The sequence below is a fragment of the Schistosoma haematobium genome, chromosome 1, assembly GCF_000699445.3.
Source record: "Schistosoma haematobium chromosome 1, whole genome shotgun sequence".
Classification (NCBI taxonomy): Eukaryota; Metazoa; Platyhelminthes; class Trematoda; order Strigeidida; family Schistosomatidae; genus Schistosoma; species Schistosoma haematobium.
This window is the reverse complement of record NC_067196.1, coordinates 78,042,573-78,069,745: the sequence shown is the minus strand read 5'-3', so window position 1 is coordinate 78,069,745 and position 27,173 is coordinate 78,042,573. Positions and strand designations below refer to the sequence as shown.

Below are 27,173 nucleotides of genomic sequence, written 5' to 3'. Positions count from 1 at the left end.
CACAAAATAGATACTTTATTGTCAGCGGTGACAAAAGGGCTTTCAACCTGGATGTTGTAGGTTTAAATTCTGCTTAAACTACTCCAGTTTGAGCAACTAAGTGACTTCACTAACCTTCACAGAAAAAATACGTCCATGATCCGAGTACACTAACCTGTACAGTGTAAATGACCTAAGTGAAATTAAATTAAAAATCTATAAATAATTAGAAAGAAGGTAACCAACTTAAACCATCTCAATGTGACTTAATAGCCACAACTGTGCAGACATTTGAAATCATCTTGATTAAAAACAATTAACTATGACATCAAACACCTTAGTAGACGAAAATTTACGACCTCATCGAAAGGTTTGACATATTTACCTAGCACCTTGTACCTAGACTCAATATTGTTCACTCAGCTGTTACATGGTACCTGAGCGATGCGCAGAAGACATTAATGATAAAAAGCTAGTACTCTATACTTCTGCTGACATATGCCCTGTTCCGCACCCTTAAGAAAACGAGAGAGTGATAATATTCAGTACACCAGACATTTGGCCTACTCCACAAGTGAAAGAGAGCCTTTTAAATATTTGCAACGGTTCCATAAGACACCAACTCACTAAGACTAATGAAACTATTAAGTTAAATAGCAAACACGCTCAAATACATTACAATTTATGATAATTCTAGGTAAAAATGTTAACCGATCCTGAAGTAGTATTTTCACTTAGATGAGTAGAAACACATCGCAAACATGCTTGAATTATCAAAATGTTCAGAAGAACGTATCACGTAACTAGCTTCATCATATACATACGCCATGTCAATTAGTGAGTTTCCGCGAAAAAAAATCCACGAAAAGTTAGACGAAAAATCGTGATCTATAAGAGGAAGCTTATAAAAACATCAAATAAAAAGGGGATGGTGGCCAACGCTGACGAACATCATTTAACCGTTCCCCGTGAGCTGTGAACAGATCAATAATTTTTAAATAGAGACCCTTCTGTTATACCCTGATGAGAATTATGAATGGTAAATGTTGGGATCGATTTCTAGACCAATACGATGCATGTATTTTTATTGTATAATTGTTAAGTAACTAAACTACTCATATTCGTGTTCCTCTTCTTATAAGCTTTATTTTGACCGATGAAATATTATTATAAGATTTACCATTCTTGAGTTATGCCCAGTCAATCAATTGCTATCTCTCACATTCACAGCCACTTTTGGCTAGATCTTGTTCGAATATTATTTTCTGTTTTATGGTACGATATGGTCTGTTTGGTTTGTATATAAAATCAGTATGTTTGAAATACATAATTCATATCGCAGAGGCTGAGATTGATGTTTTGGACTTAGCAGGCAGGAAGCAGGACCAATAAAGACTCTAGACTGCTCGTACGGGTTTTATGCGTCATTGGTCCAGTTGATAATTCACTGTTCTCTAATTGGCGGTATCACTACGTTATACATTGATAGGGGCACAAAGCCCACAAGTTATAATACCTTCACAAAGTTTACATACTTCATTGATACATTGTTTAGAGAGAAACAATGATACAAATTATGTCAGTCAACAGAGTCGAATGATGCCTTAACATCAAGAAATAAAGCCGCGTTTGAATGTCGGTAATACATCTATACGTTCTAAGACGTAAAGAATATTTAATCGACATCTCGAAGTTCAGGTCAAACACAAGTTTGGTTTATCCGAGTATGATGTTCTCAAGAACCAGATAAGCGTAGCACAATAAAGAACTGAATAAGTAGTCCACCAGATGATAGAAGTGGGTATTAGGTAATACATACGCTTAAATGTTGCGTTAAATCTTCAGTCGAATCAACTAATGAACCATATTTACCAGTATTATTATTTCTGTTGTAAGAATATGACAGTCATGAATTATTAGGTTGATGCACAACGCTCTGAAGTTTGTAGTGATAAATACTAACCTCGAGTCTCACTGGAGTCAACAACACGGATTTAGGTACAAACAACCTAAAAATCTCAAATAAAATGAAATACGCATTCTGAACATCAATATTACATACTACGAAAATGTATTTGATAAAATATACACAATCGCAGTAAAACCATGAAACATTTTTGTACATAAACAAAGCTTACTTTGATTCTGTTTTGATTACATCCTTGAGACGTCAAAGTTTCTAAAAGTTCAGAATTTTTGTCAACAAAAGATGAAGATGTACTGATTGGATCGATTATATCATCATTATAATCTACATCAAGAGTACACTCTAAGTGTTCATATATTTCACCGTCATTAAAATCATTTTCTAAATTACAATCCAAAAAGGAATCATCTGAAACAGTCATACATATATCATATGGATTATCGACTTCCTGTAAATGATTGACTTCTTCAAGATTCGAATATTCGTCAACGTCAAGAAAATTATTTGTACTTTGTCTAACTATAGACTCTGAATAATCATCTTCAATATTTTTACTTAGCAAACTAGAATCTTGATTCATTTCTATAGGAGACATTTGATGATTATATTGATCGTCAAATATATTTTCATTTGAACAATTCATTTTCTGTAAGTTTTCGGATAGAAAAATATAAGGCAATTTGAAATGAATAAGATAAGCGGTTTAAAACTTCAATACAATGAGTTTAAAATAGAGTTGTAGGAGGTCATCCTCAATGTATCTTCAGGACTTATAATCATAAAATTGCATTTGTATCTTATGCTCGAATGTCTACTTAAAATAATTAAACTAGTGTCATACTTACGACACCCTAGTTTACCAACAACAGGTTATAACTACTTCGTAGACGTAAACCTATTCCTGTCCTAACCAGTGTAGCATGTCGGGTGACCGGAAATTATAGTCACCAGTTGTTTTCTTTTAATAAAACAGAATATAAACAATATATAAACAAAAGGTTACTTGTGATTGACCACAAGGTGAGTCAATTGAAATATCATCATCAACAACATTTTGTAGTTTTAAACGATCTAACCATAATTTAACACTCTAAAATAAAGAAAAAAATCAAAAATGAAAGAGACAGTTAGACGGGCAGTGAACGTTCATATAATGATACTGAAAAGGTTGAAAATAAATTTCCACAGTAACAAAAGCAACTAATATAATGCTAATCGGCAACCACGTACAAGTTAGAGAACTCAAATTCGGGATAGTGATATGGCATTTGAGTGATCAAACATGACTAGGTAGAATGGGATGAAAACCCGGGACACAATTGATAGGAATTAAGTGTTTTAAATAAGTCATCATAAGATCTACTAGGTAAAAAGACATTCTCTTTCTCTATATGTTACAAGTGACATATCTATCATTTGTACGATTATCACATGTAAGTAAATTGATAACAGTATATATCGATATTCAAAATAAATGGTGATCACAGAATTTGGCATACTTTCTTTTAAACTATACGTTGCGATGAGACCTATCACCATGACCTGATACCACTTAGTACTAGCAAATGCAGACAATCATTCTGTGAGGCTATATGTCCGATAATGCTGCAAAATTAACTAATATGTACGAAGGGTTGAGGAAACTTGGTTTTAAAAACGATATATACACAGTGAAGTTAGATTTTTTTTCCAAGTAAATAGACTTCTTAAAATAAAATATTTTCGAAAAAACAGTACCTGACTGAACTAGAACTTTTTAATCACCCACTCCTGATGAATCAGAATAATATCAATATAACTGTTTGAAATGAAGTGCACTTGTAAAAATGATAGTCTTAGTCGGTGACTAACAAATAACTTGGAAAAAATTGATTACAAGACTCAGTGCGGTAGAGATGACTGCAAATCAGTTTCGCAACTCAGTAATACAAACCAAATCATAAAATTATAAATATTTATATATAAATCGATGTACACCAATAAAATTTAGCAACAGACATAACGACTACGTTGCAATTCACATCAATAAAAATACATACTTTACAAAATAACGACAAAGTGGTTTTTGTGATGATTCTTTTTGATGCTGAAAACTTTCCTTTACTAACATATGTGTTGAAAAAAGATAGCCAGTAGTCATAAGCGAAATTTCGTGTAATCTGGATAAAATCATTCAAACTAAGCTTAAATGAAGACGATATGGGAACGAAAAATCTCTTTTCTGACATTTTCAAGCATCCACTGACAAGATCTTTAAAAATAATAAGAAAAACATGAGACCAAGCTGAGGTATGTATCAAAATTAGGATGATCAAAATGACTAAAAATAAGTAACAAGCTTTATTATCTTAACATTATCAAGATATGAAGCTAAAGTTGTCATTTTCGCCACTGAAGTGAAACCACGTTTAAGGTTTAAACTTATTTTCATTCAGAACAGTTAGGGTAACCTATCCATATGACTAGATCTTAGGGTATTAACTTAGTGGTAAAACTGTTTGACTTCCAGTCACTCTATTCCAGCCTTGGACATACTCCCGTTCATTTTAGATCGCGCAACTGGATGGTATATATATATTTGACAAATGAATGATATTATTGTTTTGTAGGCATAGAGTTGTGCAGATTGTTGAGTTTCATTGAAATCATGAACCGATTAGTGTCAGACCACCATTGAAAACCTGGAAGTACTGGGTGGTTTTTTCTCCCCAATATGGGACTCTTCAGCAGTTTTCATGCACGGAAATCGGACCAGGGGCCTTCGATCTTATGCACGAACGCCTAATTTCCAGACTACAGGGCCGGTATCCAACAGTGTTAATCCACAGTATTGCTCGATCATCTTCATCATTGGCTTTTTCACATCCTGAAAAAGTGGTTAAAAGTCAGGTGTATGAATAGGTGCCCGGTTAATGAGTTACAGTGAATTCTTGAATCGATAATACGTGAATCGGCAGATTGGTCTATAGGATTTATCAACAACTAAAATCAGGTAGAAATGAATTCATTTAGTATTGTTTGCTTGAATATTCGCATACCAATGTATTGAAAAATGTCAGTGTTCTTGGGTTAGACTATGTATGTGCCAAAAGTGAGCGCGAAGCTTTCATACAAAAAATAGAAATCGTATTATTTTAAAGGTATCTTTATATGATTCCGCTAACGAATAATAACTTATCTCAATTTTCTGCCAATTAAAATTTACGAAGAATGCAGTATGGTGTAAAACAGTTATGTGAACTGTATATTATGTAATATGCTCGAGTGTCATTAGAAAGCTCTATTAAACTTAAATGTCCCATGGCGTTTCTTTCTAAATTGTATCGATGTATCTTTCGATAAAAACAGGAGACCGATAATGGACGAATGACAAACCTAAGCTTGTATTTTTACATAAACAAATAATTAACGAAGTTAGTCTACGTTTTCCGATGAATGTACAAAGCAACTAGTTGAGCATAAATATGAAGCAGCAATACAAAAAACAGCAAAAACAAACCGGGTACAATGTTTGACTCAAATAATTCATCCATGACATATGTAAGAATAGATGAAAACATTTCTGAAAATGGAAGAGCTTTCTGTTCAGCCATTGAATTATCCAATGCTGTGTGGTCAATAGTTGATGAACTCTCTAATATGTCTTCCCCAGTTGATGGTAGGACAGAATGTTTGATAGTGGCGCCGTTTGAAAGTAATTGAAATTTCTCTGTAATTAAATTTGTTACCTAGAAATGTTAAGCACAAAATATCTCTGACTATAGCAAAAAAGAAAGTTTTATAAGCGTTCTAGGCATCAGCAAGCTGTTCCATCGGAATAAAAATATAGAAAAATAATAATGAAGCTGACACTATATAAGTTTGATAATTGTACCTATTCTGTTCACTTTCGCTGGAGAATGGATATCGATTTTATAATAACCGGAACACATACATTATTTTGAACTAACGAACTTTAAAACAGAATACAACTCAACTCATATACCAAGTACAAATTAGTAAACTTGGTTAATGATACTACCCTGCTTGCAAAAACCGAAGTAGGTGGAGCTGAGTTGGAACACGCAACTTAGTGGTCTCAAAAGTTAACCCAGAAATGCAGAGTCTAAAAACAGTACAGATAAATGAAAAAAACAAAATGTATATCCAAATTGAGACAAGTAACTCATCGTTTAGTGTTCAGTGTGAATGTAAATAAGCTAGAACAATAGATTTCGATAAATGCTAATCTATGTATCCAGATGACAAGTTCCGAAAGTAAAAGAGCCCCATACAAAAAGTCTATATCTTTTGAATGATTTAAATCACGAGAGAACGACATTATAGGTATTCTCTCTACTAACTGGATTGTAAGCCAATACATTTAATTATACTATTGCAAGTAAAAAGATAGACAATTAAATAAACAATTAGGATCAGTAATAATCATAGAGACTCATTTTCGCTAAATTTAAGAAGCAAAAGTAAGTAGCTGAAATATTTATTACGAAACAACAAACATTAAACGATCAGAGTTTCTGCGATAAACATAACTGTTACATAAAATGACGAAAAAGAAACTAGGATATGTTCTGACCTACTTTATTCAAATTTGATTCAAAATTGTCAGAATCATCAATGATAGGTGTTAAATGAATACCTGCAGATGCTGTCATTTTATCATTAGACATGGTTGTTTGACTGATACTACTACTAGTATTCTGATCCAACTTGTCACAAACATCTTTTGGCTCATCAGGGGATTTTTCAACAACAGAAATGTGCGTGAACAAATGTCGACCATTAGTGGCCAATCGTGGCACACCGAAATAACCGTAGGCCGCTAATAACTGTGAATTGATATAATCTCGACTGACTTGAGTTAAATTCCTACAGAGATTATGTTTAGGGTTAAAAGGATCTAAAAAAACAAGCCGTAAAAATGTTAGAGGCATTGGACAAATGAATTAAAACAATCAAAAAATGAGTAAGTTGTATGTACGAATAAATTTTGAATATAACCAAATACAGAATACTTAAGAAAAGAAGCACAAACATTAAATTATTCTGATGGATTACCATGATAAATTTAACAGAACTATTACTCAAGGCTATACTTCAGAAGATGAACAACAAAGAAAAGGTACAGAAGTTAACTTATGAATCCCTCCAAAGCACCGTTAAACTTAGTGAAATCAGCGAGTGTATGATATTGTAACTAGATGTATACCAAAAGATATGACTATAAACGCGTACGAATTCGCAATTTCGGGTTGTGCTTTACCCACTTCCCATCGAAACAACCATTGATAAATATATGACGGCGATAAAACATGGTTGTACAACATAGTAATTCAATTGCAGTTAAAGATGTACGCAATTGAATGCTGGTTCAGTAGACTAAATGCTATGCTCTCATCGTGAATGCTGACAGTCCTGAGCCTTATCTTCGATGGAACAGTGTAATCACACTGCTGCGGAGTCCTATACTAAAACTGAACAGCTCTCCGGTACTTTCTAATCATCAATACTTTCTTAACGAATGTCATCCCAGCGGACTCCATGTCTTGCACTATTTACCGACTCTGGGAACGGTTGGAAGAAGTGGAGAAGTGGTATGAAGGAAAGCTGTACAGGACTGGTTTCTGTTGGTCCTTCACGACTCCCTGATTGGGGTTCTAGAGATGGTGCAACACAGTGGCATGAGACGTTACCAGACATGGTTCAGAATAGAAGCCAGTGACGATCCTACTGTAGCTTTCTTCATAAAAGTGAACGTAACTTCTTTAACTGTTTCTTTCATTATTATTATTACTATTATTATTATCTCACTCTCATACAATAATTTCAGTTCTTCATAACCTCATTGTTATTGTGTGGCGCATATGTATTTGGTGTCCCTTTGTACCAATATTTATGTGTTCATCTTAATGAATAAATAAATAAATGTGACACATCATTAATCAGTTTACCATCTTTACCAGTACCCTGAGTATGGCCTCAACGTTTATCACTCGATGCTCCCAGAATACACGAGAAATGCTATAAAGGCATCTTAAATCAAACATTAGTAACCCACAAATATTCTCCATTCTTAATGGGTACATTTTATAGCCATAAAGCAGAACGGAACGAACTTCTCTGTTGTACATTACTGTGTAATTTTCAATGCGAACAGATAAAACCTTTAGTAAAGACTTCAACAGATCGCATGAGCGAGAAAAAGTCACAATTAGTATGTAGATACAGGCTATTAATATCTAAGTGATATAATCAATCAGGATGATGACAATAATTGTTATTAAAAGTATCTTTTTTTTAATAGACATCACTTTTCACTTTTCGAAAATAATTTAGGATTGATGAAAATAAATTCGATTAAATATATATTTTAATTTACCGGTAACTGTAAAACAACGCTTTTCAGAAGCATTAAAACATGACACTGGTTCAGGTTCCACAATATTAATCGTACAAGAAGAAGTTTTAAAATCAAATAAATAAAATCTGAGGAAACCAAGCCATAAATCAGCTAAACATGGTAAATTGTTAGACGAAGATGAATCTGTGGAATGGAAAATGAAATATTTTGAATTTAACCAATATCGAAAAGAATGATTGTATTGTTATCAGGATTTACATTGATTATAACAAGAATTATTATACACTTCATTACCATAGATAATGTCACTATTTGAAATATGTGAGTAGAATGTGAAGTCGTCTTCAGGAATTACAAATCTACTACTGTTTAGACTTCACACACTGAAATATTTTATAATATCATTTCAACAATTAAACATTCATACTGGTGAAATCCAATTGTTTTTATAAATGAAGAAAATATTAACATATCCTGAATATGTTCGATATAGGTTGAAGTGAATCGTAAGTGTGAATCACTCAATTTTAACTTAAAAACTACCAACCTATCAACTGTGAGCTTATCGACTTAGCCTAGTTCAATGAATCAAATGTAATTGGATACCATATAGCACATTTTCGCTTTAATTTTGTCCACAAAGGCAACTAAAAAAAAGATTCAATTCATCAGAAAAATTATACATAAAGAGGTATTTATTGCAGACAGAAATAAAAGAGAACACGATACACGCACACATACTGAAATGAAACAAGTTGTTATCTAATGATTTCACCATACAAATTATGATGCTTTTAAAAATCAAATAACAGAAATTTACATGGTTGATCAGGACATAACTTTCGAATCAATTCAATGTCTGTAATAAACGAACAATCAGTATTGGGTGGCAAAACCTAAACAAAAAAACAAATATTAAAACAGAACATAAGCAAGCAGTATACCAAACCGAAATCAAATAAAACCACTTGATCAGGGTTTATTTTCAGGAATTATAGATCAGGAAAAAACAAAAACACGAACAATTAGAAACAAAACTATGCATAAATAAATCACTAGGAATCTCTTAACAAAAGTTCTTTGAAATAATGTCCTTTGACATTACAACGAACACTCTTAAGTAATATGTTATTGAATGGATGTATTCATTTCAGGGTATTAAGTCACAGTATAAATATACGACTGGCTGAAAACACTTATATTTAGTTTTTTTTAGGATGATTGTGTTGTAGCGGGATATCTTCGAGATGGCTTCGAATGTCTCGTATCTCACTCGTCCTGACAACCGTTATTACACAACTCCTAACAGTGTATAAATTTCAGAAGACAGTAACAAAGTGTTGACTACAGTTTAGTATTGTGCAGTGCAGATCACAAAGCCACAAGGACACAATGCGAATAGGAACAAAACTGATTTTAATTTTGTCCAGCTGTTCGATCAATTTGTTTAACAGATTGTGGCATTCGGTCAGTAACAACTCGTCTATATCTTATTATTATGATTATCATGTTTGCATGACCATATGTGTTTGATCATGTGTTACAGACTACATTTACATTCCTCTCACTAGCTTAAATGTTAGACGCTTAAATCGTTCAATTACTCATTCGCTTTCTGATATATGTGTGCCTTGCACATCTCATCAATTCATTTGCCTCAATTCACTCGCTGGTTCTCTCTCGCATTGGTTCTCTCTCGCATTGGTTCTCTCGTATTCATTCACATTCTCAGTTCTGTTCCCATTCAATTTGTGTCCTTGTGGCTTTGTGATTTGCACTGCACAGTAATAAACTGTAGTCGACACTTTGTTACTGTCTTCTGAAATTTATACACTGTTAGGAGTTGTGTAATAACGGTTATCAGGACGAGTGAGATGCGAAGATACTACAATACACCACATTAAGAATTTTTGAATATAAAACTTAATGGGAATCTCACGAAATTTTGCGGCTATCACTGATTTCTTGTGAAGAACACTTATTTAATTTTCAATTTCACAAGTCTGTAAACATTACAATTAAATAAGTGACTGTTATTTAATAAAGTATAAAATTTTAGAATATAATTGACACAAATGATTAGTGGATTACAAAAAAATCACAAATCAACAAATAATCCTATCTAATAAAGATAGTTCAATAACACTGTACGACTATTTTGCTTACCTGACGATAAGAATTTTCAGGAATTTCATGAAGATGTTGGCGGTAAAGCATATGAAGATTTGGAAGTGATGGAGGTTCACAATGTTGTAAGTAGAATATAACTAACAGAGGTATGACTGTTTCTTCAAATGTACCATTTTCCGGCATATCTAAATGACCCAACTGGGGAAAAAATAGAAAGCAACAAAGTAAGTTAATAAAGTAATGGAAATCGGAAATGATTCAATATAAACGAAGGAATGGAAGTTTTGTGTTCTGTTTTACAAAAAAATAAAACCAAACCAGTGATATGCAATATCTTGAATGATAATATTTTGAAAATGGTAATCACTTCTTAATCAGCTTTAATACAATAAACAAAACTAATGAAAACAGTTCTCAAATGAATCCAAGACTGTGAACAGCAGTGAACTAAAACAATAGAAACAGGTCTCTTAGATGACAATGATACTAAGTACTCATTAAGTAGATTTACAATAACAATGAAATCGTTTTATCAGCTCATCTATGTAGAACAGTAGTTGAGTAGTTAAATTTACAAAAAAGAGACCTCGAAATGAAGCTGGTTGACGTAACATAAAGCTGGAAAGAAACAAAACGAAAAACAGAACCATTCTATGGAGCTCCTGACTTTTCCTTTAAGCTTTTTATAAACATCCAGATCAGTTAGATACCTAAAGATGATATAAATCAGATATCTGTTTAAAAATCAATGTTCACAAAGTCAGTCATTTATGTGAAACGTAGAACCTGGCACATGTGAACATCAGCGTAATTTGCCACATCTTATTCGTATAAAGGATAAATTAAGGTTGGAATCCGTTCAGAGACGATTTACACTAAGCATTCTTGGGAATGATCGTACTTTAAATCATAATCCATATATAATTAATACAGACTCGACGCTTTATAGAAAAGCAAACAATTTGATCTTTTTCTTTAAAACACATAATAAACTATATTTTACATCTAATAAATTAAACCAATATACAGAAACTCCTAGAAACAACATCCACAATTATTTGTCATTAGTGAAACAATCTCATTCTAAATCTTCTCTCTATATGAATAACTTTACCAGTAAATTTTCCAAACTCTAGAATAATTTACCACAATTTGTTCATGAGATAAAATCACTCCAAGCTTTTGTGAGCTTAATCCACGCTTACTTTTACGCTGAAAATGTTTTTAATGTGCTTACACCTCTAAGTATATCTTGTTCCACAAATGCTATTTATAGGAACTCTAAATATATAATCGTTTTTATCACTAAGCCCACTAATTAAACATTCCTAGCTGCAGATAATTTACACTAACATTGTCCTTGGTAAATTTAACTAGTCTGAATAATATCTAACCCGAACATTAGATCACAAAAATAGTGATAGATCTGAATAAATGATTGACCTATCGAAGTAATTATTGCTTTCGTTTTTCCGTGCACCTTGTTTCCGTTTTATTTTCCCTAGCTGTAGATGATTATAATTAATTCGTTATGGTACTAGAAATGATCCTAAATACACCGTTCATACGCTAATAGTTCTCAGCGGATGCTTTTCATTAATGTAACACATGTGAAAAATCCACTGCCTAAACAACTTTTTAACTACAACACTTCAAACAATCGAATATTCTATATGTCCTGTGCATTTACTACTGCTATCTATATTTAGCTGATCATGCCTGTAAACTGGTGTGAATTCTGTAATTATTATTTTCCGAATATATATATATATCATATTGTATTATTAGCACAGTGAAATGAAATTGTCAGGGTAAATCCCCAAGTGATAGATGTAGAGACAGTATTGATGGTAATAAACAATATTAGGCACAGAAGATACAAGTCAAGAAGGAAATATGGATTGGTGGAATAAAAAAATTTTTTTAATCTACACGTAAAATTAGAAACTTAGGATTTGAAGGAAGGCAAACAGTGAATGCACCTACGACACTGTGAAACATTCTGAGCTGTGTCACCCAAAGTTTCCAGCTGTTTGTTAGGATAATCACGCGTACCCTAACCATGGACTTTGCGTCTACACACATGACTCACCACAACAGTTAGTGTCTTCATAGACTGGTCATATGACATGATTTGGCCCCCTGTAGCTTTCTTCAAATCTACTCCTATACCAGCCACTACCAGATATTCAGTAATATATCCTGACCATCTCAGTCGATAAGGAATCACTACAACATCAATTAACTAGCCATCTTTATCTAGTACCGCATGTCCAACAAAAATATCGCTAACTCAATGGTGGTCAGTCAGTCAGTCAACTTGGTCTCGTGTGCTGTTACGGGCATGAGGGCTGATGTCACTTCCCGGCTGCCCACACCGTGGAAGGGTATTTCTTGAGGAACCTGAAAAAGAAATTGGATTAGTGTTGGCCTGAACGACCTGGAAGCGTGACCGCAGAACCCAAGCGACAACTGCTTCAGGCCGGTCGCGCACGGCCTTTCTGAGGGACGTTTTTAATGTGTTAGCTCCGTTCTTCAAAGGGCCTTATCGCCGGAGACGGAAATCCGTGAGGTGTGACATTTTTAAGGTCAACCTTTTCTAACCCCACTCCTCCTTATGGGAAGGTAGTATCGCTGCAGATGCTGGTTGTCTGAGGGAAACACCTTACTGCTGTCACACCCCTCTACAGTCAGCAGTACGACTTCGTCCTCAGACCTTGAGTTGCTGCTTTTAGTCTTACCGTTCTCCAATCGACCTGCCTGGCATGGTAGAACCTACGGGAACATGTGTTCTAGCCTACATAGCTCGGTTGGGTCGTCATGATACGCTAGCCCGACCACCGCGTCAAGGTAGCAGATACGGTCGGACGATGGTGGTCATAAATGGATTCACTATTTAAAACTATCTAGAATATAAACTCATGCAGTCATTCTATTTACAGCTTATGATAACACAATTACCAACAACCGAACGATCGCAGGCAAACAAGAATAACAATTTTCTCAAAAATTAAGATAACAAATTAAAACTAAAAATATATCGATCACGAAGTAGTAAATGTATTGGTTATGTTATGAACAAAACATTTAAATCGTTACCCTACTCTGTATGAAAGTTAAAACAAAAACAACGCAAAACTTAATTAATTGGTAAGTAAAACTCTCATTCTAGGACGAAACGGCTGTTCAGTGTTTAAAGGTCTTCGATGGTGTTCTAACAATAATCGGTTCATGATTTCAATGAAACTCAACAATCTTCACAACCCACTACTAACAAAATAAAATTATGGTGTGTTTTTACTTTGGCATTCACGTAATAAATGTGACTCACGGTCGAGTATATGGATTTGTACTAGGTTTTTAAGTGCCTGGAGTGAAAATGTGCATAAAGTATTTCATTATCAAAGCACACTACATTAATAGGTGTCTAACAATTATACAAACATAAATCTGATAATATATGAACTTAATTTAACAGGTAACCGATATACCCTCTATAAAATACAGATTCATTCATTATAGTTAATGAAATGAACTAAATTTGATGCTGTTTTAAAAAGACTATCGAAATTTACTAGTCATTTAAATCTTTAAGTCTTTTGATGCATAAATCAAGACACTACACTTTTGGATGACTTACATTTCCATAGGATCCGGTTTCAGTAAAGAGATGAATATTTCATCAGTAAAGACTATAATATAAAATATGAATTCAAAGAGGCTTAAGATAAGCATCGTAGATGAATGCCAATACATGAGGAATCTTAACTTTCTTGCTTCGAAATAACTGCTTCCAACAAAATTCTCAAACCTTACAGATTATCAACCTCATAGGAAACTATTACAATTCAGTAATGACACAAAGAACAAAAAATATTATCCAACTGAAAATAAGTTTATAAACATACCCGTGATAATTTACGAAATAATATTGCTAATTGTCGAGCTTGATCATTTAAATTGAGGTAAGTATTAATCAATTTGGCCAAATCATATCCATACGGACTACCAGTACTAATACGATAACGTACACCATAGAAATCCGTCAGAGAAAGATAAAAGTAGTCACCACTTGTACGCAAAACACTAATGTAAACAAAAAAGTGAGACAAATAATAGTCAGTATCATGATGACTGATTACTAATGTACTAGAGAAACGAAAAATTCGCCATTTAAGCAGAATTCAGTTATTTCATACAATAACTAGTCATCTGTACTACAGGCTAATAATAATGGATTATATGGAGTGCAGGTTGGAGATTACTAGTCGGTCGCCTGTGCTCCACGAGAGGTAACAGGCTTAGGCAAAATGTCATAACATCGAGCGAGTGTTAATGAGTATCAACTACTAACGGCTTAAGCGTAGCAACTGAGTTACACTGTTTATGATCATATTACTATTATTATACGTACTTCTATTCTCACTGTGACCATTACTACTGTGATGCGCACAACATATGCTCATAAATTTAAGTAGTATGTAGCAGCAATCGGAAGTGGAATGCTTGCTAGAGGAATATTGAATTAAAGAGAAGAGGGAGCGAAACAGAGAGCTATCGTAATAACAGAATTGAAAGAATCATGAAGTACGCAAACTACAACTGAAGGAAAATGCGCAAACAATGTATTTGATGTATCATTTTCATATTTTACAAAGGCACTGAGTAATTTCGTATACAACAATAAGTTGGTTTTCACCACATGAGTTCTCGTTCATTGCACTGCTTTATATCAGCCAGAACAAAAAATAACGATTTGTATAATCGTTTTACGATGTAGTCTTAAAGTACTTAAGCCATTAACAGATAGGCCAAGAGATAATAGTTCTATTCAATGAATAGAATAACCTCCTACAGCTCAACGCTTAAATTGGAATTATCTACATGCTAGATAGTAATTCCACAAGAATTTGGTGACAACTGTTTTATCAGTAAATTGATGTCCATTTAACCATCGAAATTACGATGCCATGTGTTCATGAAAGATCAATGACTAAATGTTTTTATAAAATGAAGAAAAACATGATAAGCGGTAATGGTTAAATTGTGATAATATTTTGTCCTCTCTAATTAAAAATCTCATGTATATAACCTCAAAGGAGATAAATTACTCGTAAGTGTGATTCCTACACAGTGAACATTATAAAAATGTTTCTATGGCCTTCAATAGAATAAACTGATGAAGAATTTTAAATCCACTTTGTTTTGCAGAAGCTACGGACATTATTCATTGCTCACTTGATACATATCCACAGAAGGCGAGCTCGACTAATCTTCATATCCCAGAGACCCCAGTTTTCAATCATCTACCGATCACATAATCTTAGTTTCTTATCAACCCAACGGCTTTAACTCACTAAGTTTCATCCTAATTATATAGTTATCAAGAAAAGCCTGTATAACTTCACTTTGAAATGTATATTTCAGTATTCGCATCCTCCCTTGTGAAATCTTTTGCAAACACCATCAAAGTTTGAGGGTAAATATTAATTCCCGATTGTTATTGCGAATAGCAACACCTATAGAATAGCGTATCGTTTTAAGGTGATATACAACTAACTGATATACAGAAACAGAAGCTTGACAAAACTTAATAACACGAAAACAGATTAGCAAAAAAATGATTAAACAGCAAAGAAGATTTAGATTAAAATAAAAGGAAGGTTAATCTGCATAGTTATTATTATTAAACAATGTACACATGCCATAGAATTTATCGGAATTGTGATATGTGATCAAAATCACTACATTACCCATGTTCAAATTATTTTCTGCTTATACAACTGCGGTGCTAACTAGGAGATAAACAAACAGGATCTGCCGTCAATTACTTAAAAACATTTGGGTCAATTATGAACTTGTCTTTGTCCTATGATATACAATAGAATAGTCAGACTTTATCTACTTCACTGAATTATCGCAGTTCAACAATAGTAACTTTTTAGGGCTGAACATTCATCATCATCATAGATGCGAGCGCATTACCAAACAACTACCTATGAATCTTAATTTATCAGTGAAGAAGCGAACAAATACAAGGTCGTTGATAAAATGAACAAAACAGCTAACATACATGTAATAACAGCACAACAATCGGCAATAATCATTTACACTCTGGGTTAGAAAAAATAGACCATAAAAAAATATCCAGAATGAATCTCATATGCCACCTCCTCTCAAAGTTTATGATATCGAAACTACTTAACGCAGTATTTACAAAGTCGACAAAACCATCCTCCTAAACTACAAATCAACATTATTATATTAAGATTATTACTTAATACGGGATTTACCCCATGTGGTAGATACGTTTTTAGCTTTGGTCATTAAAACATGAAAGCACGAAAGAACCACAAGGATAATTATAAAAAAGAATAAGACTATCAAAGGGAAAATCGATAATGATAATAAACATACGTATGAAATTTGGGGAAATTAGGTTTGTCGGATAATTCATTCATTTTTGTATTGTGATCAGGAGAACAGTTAAATGAGGTAGCTTTTTCGGAAATTGTTTGTATGTGTGGTGTGTTAGTTGGTGATTCACATGCATTCAGTTGTAATAAATCGAATATATTAGAAAGAACATAACCAATTCCCATTGATTGTTCAGTGTTATTTGTTGACTGACCACATACAGGCTGTGGAATAGACTGATCATTATCATCATCGTCGTCATCATCATCATCATGAACATCATTATCATCGCCCTCTTCGTCACCGTCATTATCTTCACCAGCATCATCCATTGTCGGGTCCATTGCCAGTAATTTATTCTCGTCAAAATCATTTGGACAAATTACATCCAATGAACAGTGACTATCTGGTAAGGCTAAACCAAACCATGAACTACCAGTTCCTCGAACTTTTATATCTAGGGATTGACATTTTTTAGAGATAAACTAATTAGGATAAACATAAAATTCGAAAGATTGGTTATCACAGTTAAAACATTATTGGTCACTCATTTTGTATTCTTCTAGAAGTAGGATTATTATTGATTCTTGAGATAGAAACCCAATCACTATCATACTCTTTAAAGTGATCACATTTTTATAATTGAAATGACGAAATGATCTTAGCTAGACTATAACTGAAAACCCGGGAGCGCTAAAAGGCCTTTTCATCCTATTATGGGACTTCTCAGCAGTACACCTCCACGATCCCGCACACATGGGTCGGGCCCAGGATCTTAGGCCTCGCGTGCGAACACTTAACGTCTAGACGATTGAGCCGTCATCCAATGATGTTAGTGTATAACTTTATTCAATGTATGATTTTGCTCAATCCTTCATCATGTTCTTCCGATCTTAACATACTTTGTATATGATTGAATTTTTATCTTAATACGTTAGTAAGAAATGAGACAATTTGAAAACATAGACTGTTATGAGCTTCCATATATGACTGTTTGTCTGTACCTGAAACAACATGGCTTGATATATGGTATTTTACGTCTCAATTGCTAACCAAGATAAAATCAACTTAAACAGTTGTTGGAAATGAAAACAGATCTATTTAAACATTAGGCGTATTAATTATGGATAGTGGCTAGCAGTGGAATCCAGGACACGCGTTTCGTCCTATTTGGGACTCGTCAGCTGTATATACCTGCATCTCAGGGTTGATGTTCACTTTGGGACTCGAACCCAGTACCATTCGCTCCAAACGCCATCGCGTTATCCACTCAGCTACTGAGTCCTGATAGCCACTTGCTTGTACAATGGGGTGAATTTAAATTCACTTGGTATTGTTTGGCTTGTATCTTCCCATTGAGGTTTAAGACTGCAATTGATCAGTCTTTTATTGGCATATGTGCATGCCCCCAAATGCCCTGGTACGGCCGAAAGTGGGGAGAGTCCGCTCTCCCTCTCGAAATGCTCTCACACGGCCACGCGTATATAGCCTCTGCCAGGGAAGTCCTACTCACTGCCTTCTCGTGGCGGGGGTGTTGTTTACGAAAATGAGAGGACGAAAAGCGAATGTCCGGCGCTTTAACCGGATTCCAAACCAATGGTCCATATGGGCTCCAGTATCCTACGGGAACAAATGGCGTATGAACCAATTGTTGGTCACCGGCTTTCATGGGACTGCATCTCCTTACGATGCTCCACTGCCTTGTGGATCAGACCTTCAGGTCGAAGGCTCGGGGAGTGGCCCCCTAAGAAAACCACCTGCTTCGGTTTGGGCACCCGGGCAGTATCACAGCCCTCACACATATCGAATAAGATTTGTGTGGCGCATATGTATTTGGTGCCTCCTTGTATCAATATCTATGTGTTAAAATAAATAAATAATAAATAAATATCAGGACTCAGTAGCTGAGTGGATAACGCGATGGCGTTTGGAGCGAATGGTACTGGGTTCGAGTCCCAAAGTGAACATCAACCCTGAGATGCAGGTATATACAGCTGACGAGTCCCAAATAGGACGAAACGCGTGTCCTGGATTCCACTGCTAGCCACTATTCACCACTGCTTACAAAAATCTTGTAAATTAAGGCAGTATCGAGGCGTACGCACAGTATGCACATATGCCAATAACAGACTGATCAATTGCAGTCTTAAACCTCAATGGGAAGATACGAGCCAAGCAATAACAAGTGAATTAGGTGTATTACTTTCACCATATTAAATTTTGACTTAATTTTCACAGTTTTAAAGTTAAACCCATACAAAACAAAAATATTCCACATTACTTGGAATTCGAGCTTCAATAGCAGCAATCAGATCATTTGCGAAATTCTGTCGTCGCTGCATCTCACAGGTATCGGCCACAACAGAAAGAAAAGCGGATTTTAATTCTGAATCTAACGCAGTTCTATGGGAATCCGTGATGGGAGGCAAATAAAGAAGAGTTGTTTTTAGTTCAGCGGTCTAGAAGTCAAGTAAACACAAATTCGAAAATAAATGATGAATGTATTATGCAGTTCATCATCTTATTGTTGAAAAAAACTAGAACAGAAATCAGAATGACATCTTGAAATTAAAATTGTTACTAAATTTATTGTTTTACACAAGATTATTATAGTAAAATCTTCAAAGATTAGACGCGTCCAGTTGGTTTGATCTTAAGGTGACTTTATCACAAAGAAAGCAGCTTGTGGATCACAAATAAAGGAAACGTTTCTAGGATAGTGTACCAAGTGCAAACTCAAGTACTTGGGCTTTGAGTTTCATAAGTGAACCTTGATTAGGTGTCTAGAATTCTCTTTATAGTAAATTCATCGATGATATGCGAATGGGTTTTCAGTTTGAAGAAAACCCAACAACGGATTAATTGCTCCTATTACTTCGATTAATAATAATTTTCACATAAAAATTCGCCTCTAGCTCACCGTTACTAATGTTTTATGATAACAACTTACTCCAAGGAAAATGTCATTGCAATCACATTGAATGTGCGTTCGCGGATCTATATGACAACTCCCTGAAAGACTGATTATGTTATGAAGTGATAATACCCCATTGTTTAAGCCGAACTAGGTGGGGCAAAATTAAAACATGGACACGATGGCAAAATTCTTATACCGTTTGTTTCCCAAAATCAAATTCGATTATCAATAACATCAAAAATCAAACAACTACACATAATGGTCTGACTTCTACCTGTTAACTCCACAGTATAAGTTAATAAGATAATCTTAAACGGATGGTGACCATGCATACAAAAGATGTTGCAGTAATATCACGAATAGAACAATGACAGTACTGTAGAAAAACATAAGTCCCAATATTACATATTTTGAGCTGTCTTTTTAACAGTTATGTGTCGTGCTACACATAAAACCCTTGTGATACTTAACTGACTTCTAGGCTGTTAGAACAACAAACTCTCTTGAAACTTTGCAACGAAATTAATTCAGGTACACCATCCAAAGCCTATTAACGCTTACAAAAGAAGTCAATGCTGTGATAACTTTTAGAAAATGACCCAAAATTACCAATTATTTATGTACTCGACTAACCAGATTGGGAAAAACAAAAATATACTGTTTTGTGGTTTACCTAAGAATCTTAACTGACTAAAAGGTGCTCCATGCACTTTCATTCTACTATAGGTGCTTTATTATTACCATAGACCATAATACTACTGGAGATTTCAAACGGAATTAAGAATAAGTTTGGAACTATGGTCCAGTGTCCGAGAATCAATTATATATAAATGATGGGTTATTTTAATTATCAATGATATATACAACAAACACATAGTTTTAATCTACCGAAACACTAAAGTGTGGACTGACGGAAAATAATCCACAAATCTGTTAGTGCCCTGTCTAAAGATTTGTAGGTAGGAGACATATTACATCTATTCACCCGGCTATTAACATCACAGGAAAAAAAACAGAATCAGTTTAAGTTCATGAAACTGCAAAAACAATGAATCTATTCCTTAACCCTTACCATGAGGTTCGCATTATGAGAATTCGAAGAGGTATGGTGAATAGCTGCAGCAACCGTAGACATGACCATTCCACAAACATTGCATAAAAGTCCACATCTCTATGATAAATAAAATGAGAACGTAAAATAAGGAAAAAAGGTCTTACCATTTATATTAACAATTGATACTATTCCATTAGCATTACGATGTTAGATTAGTAAATCCACTTAATTATAATACATTTTATCGCTAATTCAGAATGAGTAGCTCTCAATATTCTGTAAACATGATACAAAGTGTGTTATCCAACTAACTAATGTGAAACGATTTAATCAGACCGTGATGTAAAAGTCATATATGAATACATTTGAACAGAAAGTTTCTTTACACTACTACAAATTTTTCATAGAAATTACCCAATAAAATATTTACTCAACATTTGAAAGCAAAAATTAATCATTGTGAAAATAATTTCATGATAAACTGAACACAACTTAAAGAATAAGAAATCTAAGAGAGAAACTGTTGGCATGTATTTCATTTCAGTACAAAACTTTCCTTTAGTAACCTGGCTACAGTTCATGATGTTTATTATTTCCAAATCAATAGGGTCTAAATGGTCATAAAACCTAAATTTGAACAGTTAACCAAAAAAATAGTTTGCAGGCATCACGGCCAAGATTAGACTTAATTTTATCTATTTATTTGTTTATTTGAACAGTCAGTCAGTCAGTCAGCTACAACGTAGAACCAGGCACATTTATGCATAAGTTCAAGTTGCCATACCTCATTAACACAACAAGATGGACACCGGATTTATAAAAGTAGTTAATTCAGAGGTGGTAATATATAAAGGAAAGATTGCAATAAGGATATAGTACAGGAAGAAAGAATTAGTTCATAGAAAGAAAGATATGAAGCAATTTTAATCTCTTAGTTTAAGGGAAGATAGAGAGTGTATACACCGACGCCATTGTGATCGATTCTGAGCCATGTCACCAAGAGTCTCCAACCATTGGTTACGATAGTCACGCGGACCCCAACCAAGTAGTCTGCATCTACCAACATGGCTCGGACTACAAGTTAGTGACTTCAAGCACTGATGCCACGTTTTGGTTTGGCCGCCCCTAACTTTCTTCCAACCATCTCCAACACCCGTTAGCATTGCACGTCGTGGTAATCGGTGTTCGGGCATACGTAACACGTGGCCCAACCATCTCAGTCGATGAAGATTCACAACCTCATCAACCGATTTACCATCATTCCCTAATACCCTGTGTCGAACCTCACTATTACTTACCCGGTGATCCCAGCAGACGCCAGCAATATTTCTGAGGCATCTGTGGTCAAATACAAGTAGCTTACCAGTGTCTTCTACTCTTAACGGCCATGTTTCGCTGCCGTAAATTAAAACAGAACGGACTGCCGCGCAGTATACTCGTCCTTTTGTTGATAGACGGATATCTCGCCTTCGCCATAGGTGACGTAAGTTGGCAAAAGACAAACGAGCTTTTCGAATCCGTGCTGAGATTTCGTCAGACACCAACCCATTAGGACTGATCAGACTTCCAAGATAAGTGAAGTTGTCAACGCGTTCGACTACTTCACTCCCTATCCTTAGTTCAGGTGTTGACGCAGACCAGTCCTGAAGCAACACTTGCATTTAGAGGGAGAGAAGCGCATTCCAAACATTCTGGCATTGTTGCTTAGTGCTACCAAAAGACTGCGTTCTATCAGCATTTTCACCAAACAGGACTATATCATCTGCGTATTCTAAGTTGATAAGTGGACCTCCTGGAAGAAGATCAATACCCGAGAATTCAGTAGACGAAAATGTTATTTCCATCAATAAGTCTATGATGAAGTTAAACAAAAATCGAGAAAGTGGACAGCCTTGACGGACACCACTTGAGGTTGCAAAAGCAGATGACAGTTCGCCATAAGCTCTGACTCGATTGGTAGTGTTCGAGTAAAGAGCCTTCACAAGGTTTGTGTACTTCTGAGGTACGCCTTTCAATGACAGACACTGCCACAGAATGTCGCGGTCTATCGAATCAAATACTGCTTTTAAGTCGAGAAAGACCACCATTGTCGGACGCCGATAAGTATGCCTATGTTCTAGAACCTGACGAATGGTGAATATGTGGTCGATGCAGCCACGACCAGGTCTGAAGCCAGCTTGATTCTCTCGTGTTTGCAGTTCACGAGTCTTAGTTAGGCGTCTGATAATTATCGAAGCTAATATTTAAGATACTATATTAGTTAAACTAATCCCTCTATGGTTGTCACAGGATGTGATTTTAACCCTCTCTTATATATTGGGACGATAAGTGATTGTGACCAGTCAGATGGAATAACGTCTAACTCCCAGATCTTATTTGAAATATTAGTCAACCTAATCGCTAAAATTGAACCACCATCCTTAAAGACCGTCTGGACCAGCTGCCCTTCCTCGTTTCAGATTAACTATAGCCTTTTGAACTTCTGCTAGGGTTGAGGAACCTACTTCAATGTTCTATTTACACTGTCTGGGAATGGGGGGTAGTTGTAGAGTAGCTGGAGGCCAGCTGAACTGTTCTCTGAAATGTTCCGCCCATCGTTCTAAACGTCTGGACTGAGAGCAGATGAGGGCGTCGTCTTTTCCGAAATAGTCTGACTTACACTTGATTTATTAATTCCAGTTTCTTTTATTAGTCTGTAGAGCTGTCTTGTGTTCCCTATAGCCGCCGCCTTTTCCGTCTATTTTGCTTTCGTTGCCCACCACTGCTCACGGTCGTTCCTTAGACTTTTGCCTAACCTAGATCTGATTTGTTTTCGCTCTTCATCGTGTTCAGAGCCTGGTGGGATGAGTTTGCGAGAATCCATCAGTGCAATAGACCTTGAGGAAACCCATTGGTTCTTCGTAACCCTGTGGTTTAAATCACTGATATATGTCACTGATGTTTCCACAGCTGTTTGTATATCTTTCCAAGCAACATCTCGGTCAGTCTCGTTCTCAGAACTACCTAATTGTGAACTCAGTTGTTCCTGGAACCTACTTTTGGTTTTTCGCTACTCAACTCAGTTCTAATGGGTCTTTTTAATGTGGCTTTTTGCGTCCAGTGAGGCGCAAGCAGATGCGTGCCCGTATTAGGGCATGATCGGAGTCCAAGCAGGTACTCCAGAATGAGCGACAATCTTCTACCGACCCTCTCCAACGATGACTGATGGCAATATGGTCTATTTGAGTCCATCTTTGGTTTGGTGTAGAGGGTCGCCATGTTAGACGATGTCTCTCCTTATGCTTAAAATTTGTGTTTGCTAAAAATAAACGATTGTCTGAGCACAATTGCAGCAGACGATCACCATTATCTGTTCGTTGTGCCGGAATACTAAAATACCCACCTAAATGCCTTTCTGTTTGGTTTAAACCACCTATCTGGGCATTAAAGTCACCTGCTACGAGTACTATGTCTGAACGCTTAGCTTTCTGAAGAAGTTCAGAAAGCTTTCTGTAAAATTCATCTTTCATTTCATCTGGGCTGCAGTCGGTGGGAGCGTAGGCAGAAACGACAAAAAGGCAACGACGTGTGTCCCTATCCTTCCGAGTTCTTACGGAGCCGTTTAGCCGAACAGCACATAGACGACTGTTGACGGGGATCCACTCTAACAGTGCTTGTTCCGCCCTCATGCTTAGTGCTATCCCTACTCCTGCCAGTCCACGAGAGCTGGCCATCGCGTCACCAGATACACTGAGGGTGTATCTCGTTGGCTCTCCGTTTTGCCGAGGTGAGGTCAAGTGAATGACCACACTGGGATCCTGTATGTGTGTTTCAGAGACACAGCATACATTAATGGTACGAGATTCTAGGGTTCTAACCAAGGAGGCCTGTTGACCGATTTGGCATAGGGTGCGTACATTGAAGGCTCCAATGTGTAGTTTGGAGCGAGGTTTCAGTAGACCTGGGACAGTGTTTTGAGCACTAGAATCGTTGGCTATGGTGACATTTGTGGAGTAAGCCGAAAAATGAAGTTTAGAGGTGAAAGTCGATGTAGGAGGAATAATAGGAAGTGAAGACAGAGGTTGGTTATGAATACAGTGGTCTTGAGTGCTGTTAGAGGTATGAGAGCGGTTATCACTTCCCGGTTGCCCACACCGTGGAAGGGTTCTTCTGGAGGTGCCTGAAAATGAAATTGGATTAGAGGTGGTCTTAGTGACCCGGGAGCGTGACAGCAGTGCCCAAGGGACAACTGCTTGTGGTCGGTCACACACGACCTTTTTATGGGTAATTTTTGTGTTAGCTCCGTACTTATTGAGACCTTACCGCCGGAGACGGATATCCGTGGGATAAGGCGAGGTGTGCATTTTTAAGGTCAACCTTTTCTAACCCCACCCCTCCTTGTGGGAAGGCAGCATCGCTGTCATGCTGGTTGTCTGAAGGAAACACCTTACTGCTGTCACACCTCTGTACAGTCAGCAGTACGACTTCGCCTTCGGACCTTGGGTTTGTTGCTTTCAGTCTTACCGCTCTTCAACCGACCTGTCTGACATGGTAGGACCTTGAGGAACGGTTGTTCCAGCCAGTATAGCTCGGTTGCTTCATCACGATAGGCAAGCCCGACCACCACGTCAAGTTAGCAACAACGGTCGGGCACACATAAATACTGGTACAAGGGGGCACCAGATACATATGCGACGCACAATAATGATGAAAATGAGAAGAGATAAAGAATGTGGGGGTGTATAAAAAGGAAAAAAGAACAATAACGACAAAAAATTAGTGTGTGCTAGTAAAATAATAATAATAATAATAATAATGGGGGAAACGGAAAGAATTCTTCCAGTCAAAGAAGTTACGGCCACTTCCTATGAAGAAAGAAAAAGGGTACAACGGAACCGCCACTAGCTTCTGTTCTAAATCATGTCTGATAACGTCTCAAGCCACTGTGTCGCACCATCTCTAGGACCCCAACCAGGGAGTCGTGAAGGACCAACACAAGCCAGTCCTGTTTAGCTTTCCTTCATACCACGACACCATGTCATACACTGAGCACCTCTGCTTTTCCCAACCAGTCCCAGCGTCGGCAAATAATGCAAGACATGGAATCCTCCGAACGACGTTCGTAAAGCATGCCCAAGCCACCGAAGTCGGTGTTTCAAGATGATGACACCAACTACATTATCGTCACTGTGCCCGAACACACGATGCCACTGGATGTCAGCAATCCTTCAGAGACAACGACGACCAAAGACGGATCAGTCAGTCAGTCAGTAACAACGTAGAACTTCGTACGTACGTACATCAGTTCAAGTTGCCACACCACCTTAACACAGAGATGCAGTTGTCGATTCAAATCCCGTAGTGGTAGAGGTAGTAAGAGTATAAGCAGTAATCGGGAAGATTAGGGTTTGGAGATGTTATTTAAAGAGTATAATCCAGTGAAATAAATTTGGAAAGAGGAAAAAAGGCACATGAAGAATTCAGAAGATTAGAATTTGGGAGAACACAAAGAGTGGATGCACCTGCGTCACTGCAAACGATTTTGAGCCATATCATTCAGGGTCTCTAACCATCGGTTTCTATCATCTCGCGGTCCCCAACCAGCTAGTCTACACCTACCGACATGGCTCAATCCACTTGTCAGTGACTTCATGCATTTGTGCCATGTTTTGGTCTGGCCACCCCTAGCTTTCTTCCAACCTACTCCTATACCATTGAACATCGCTCGTCGAGGCAGTCGGTCGTTGGGCATACGTAACACATGTCCCACCCATCTCAACTGATGAAGTTTCACTACTTCATCAATTGATTTGCCATCTTTACCTAGTACCCGTGTCCTAACAACTGTGTTACTTACTTGGTGGTCCCAGGATATACGAGCAACGTTTCGAAGACACCTATGATCAAATACTAGTAACCTACGAATATCCTCTACTCTTACCGGCCATGTTTCACTGCCATAAAGTAGGACGGAACGAACTGCTGCGCAATAAGCACGTCCTTTGGTTGATAGACGGATATCTCGCCTACGCCATAAATGACGCAAGTTGGCAAAAGCTAGTCGAGCCTTCTGTATCCGTGCTGAGATTTCGTCACACACCAGACCACAAGGGCTGATGAGACTCCCAAGGTAACTGATGCGGTCGACACGCTCAATTAATTCGTTCCCTATCATTAGTTCGGGTGTCGATGCAACCCAATCCTGAAGCAACATTTTGCGTTTCGGGGGGGGGAGAATCGCATCCCGAACATGCTTGCATTGTTGCTTAGAGTGGTCAGAAGACTCTGCATTTTGTCAGCGTCTTCTCCAAACAGAACTATGTTATCGGCATATTCAAAGTCAACAAGTGAACCTCCCGGTAGAAGTTCAACCCCTGGAAATTTAGATGAGGAAAGTGCCACCTCTAAA

The 27,173-nt window shown here is 36.4% G+C and overlaps 1 protein-coding gene across 1 annotated transcript in view; it reads right to left on the bottom strand.

Annotated features, from left to right (window-relative positions):
• The window catches only part of ZCCHC11 (Terminal uridylyltransferase 4), a 70,277-nt gene that overhangs the window by 33,631 nt on the left and 9,473 nt on the right, over positions 1-27,173 (bottom strand). The window contains exons 4-15 of the mRNA XM_051209746.1: positions 20,804-20,902; positions 19,096-19,273; positions 16,815-17,271; positions 14,306-14,483; positions 10,434-10,595; positions 9,088-9,163; positions 8,286-8,450; positions 6,487-6,806; positions 5,406-5,634; positions 3,946-4,157; positions 2,910-2,996; positions 2,118-2,552 (exon numbers count right to left, since the gene is read on the bottom strand). Of these exons, the coding sequence (XP_051075205.1) occupies positions 2,118-2,552; positions 2,910-2,996; positions 3,946-4,157; positions 5,406-5,634; positions 6,487-6,806; positions 8,286-8,450; positions 9,088-9,163; positions 10,434-10,595; positions 14,306-14,483; positions 16,815-17,271; positions 19,096-19,273; positions 20,804-20,902 (2,598 nt within the window). The remainder of the gene's footprint in view (positions 1-2,117; positions 2,553-2,909; positions 2,997-3,945; positions 4,158-5,405; positions 5,635-6,486; positions 6,807-8,285; positions 8,451-9,087; positions 9,164-10,433; positions 10,596-14,305; positions 14,484-16,814; positions 17,272-19,095; positions 19,274-20,803; positions 20,903-27,173) is intronic.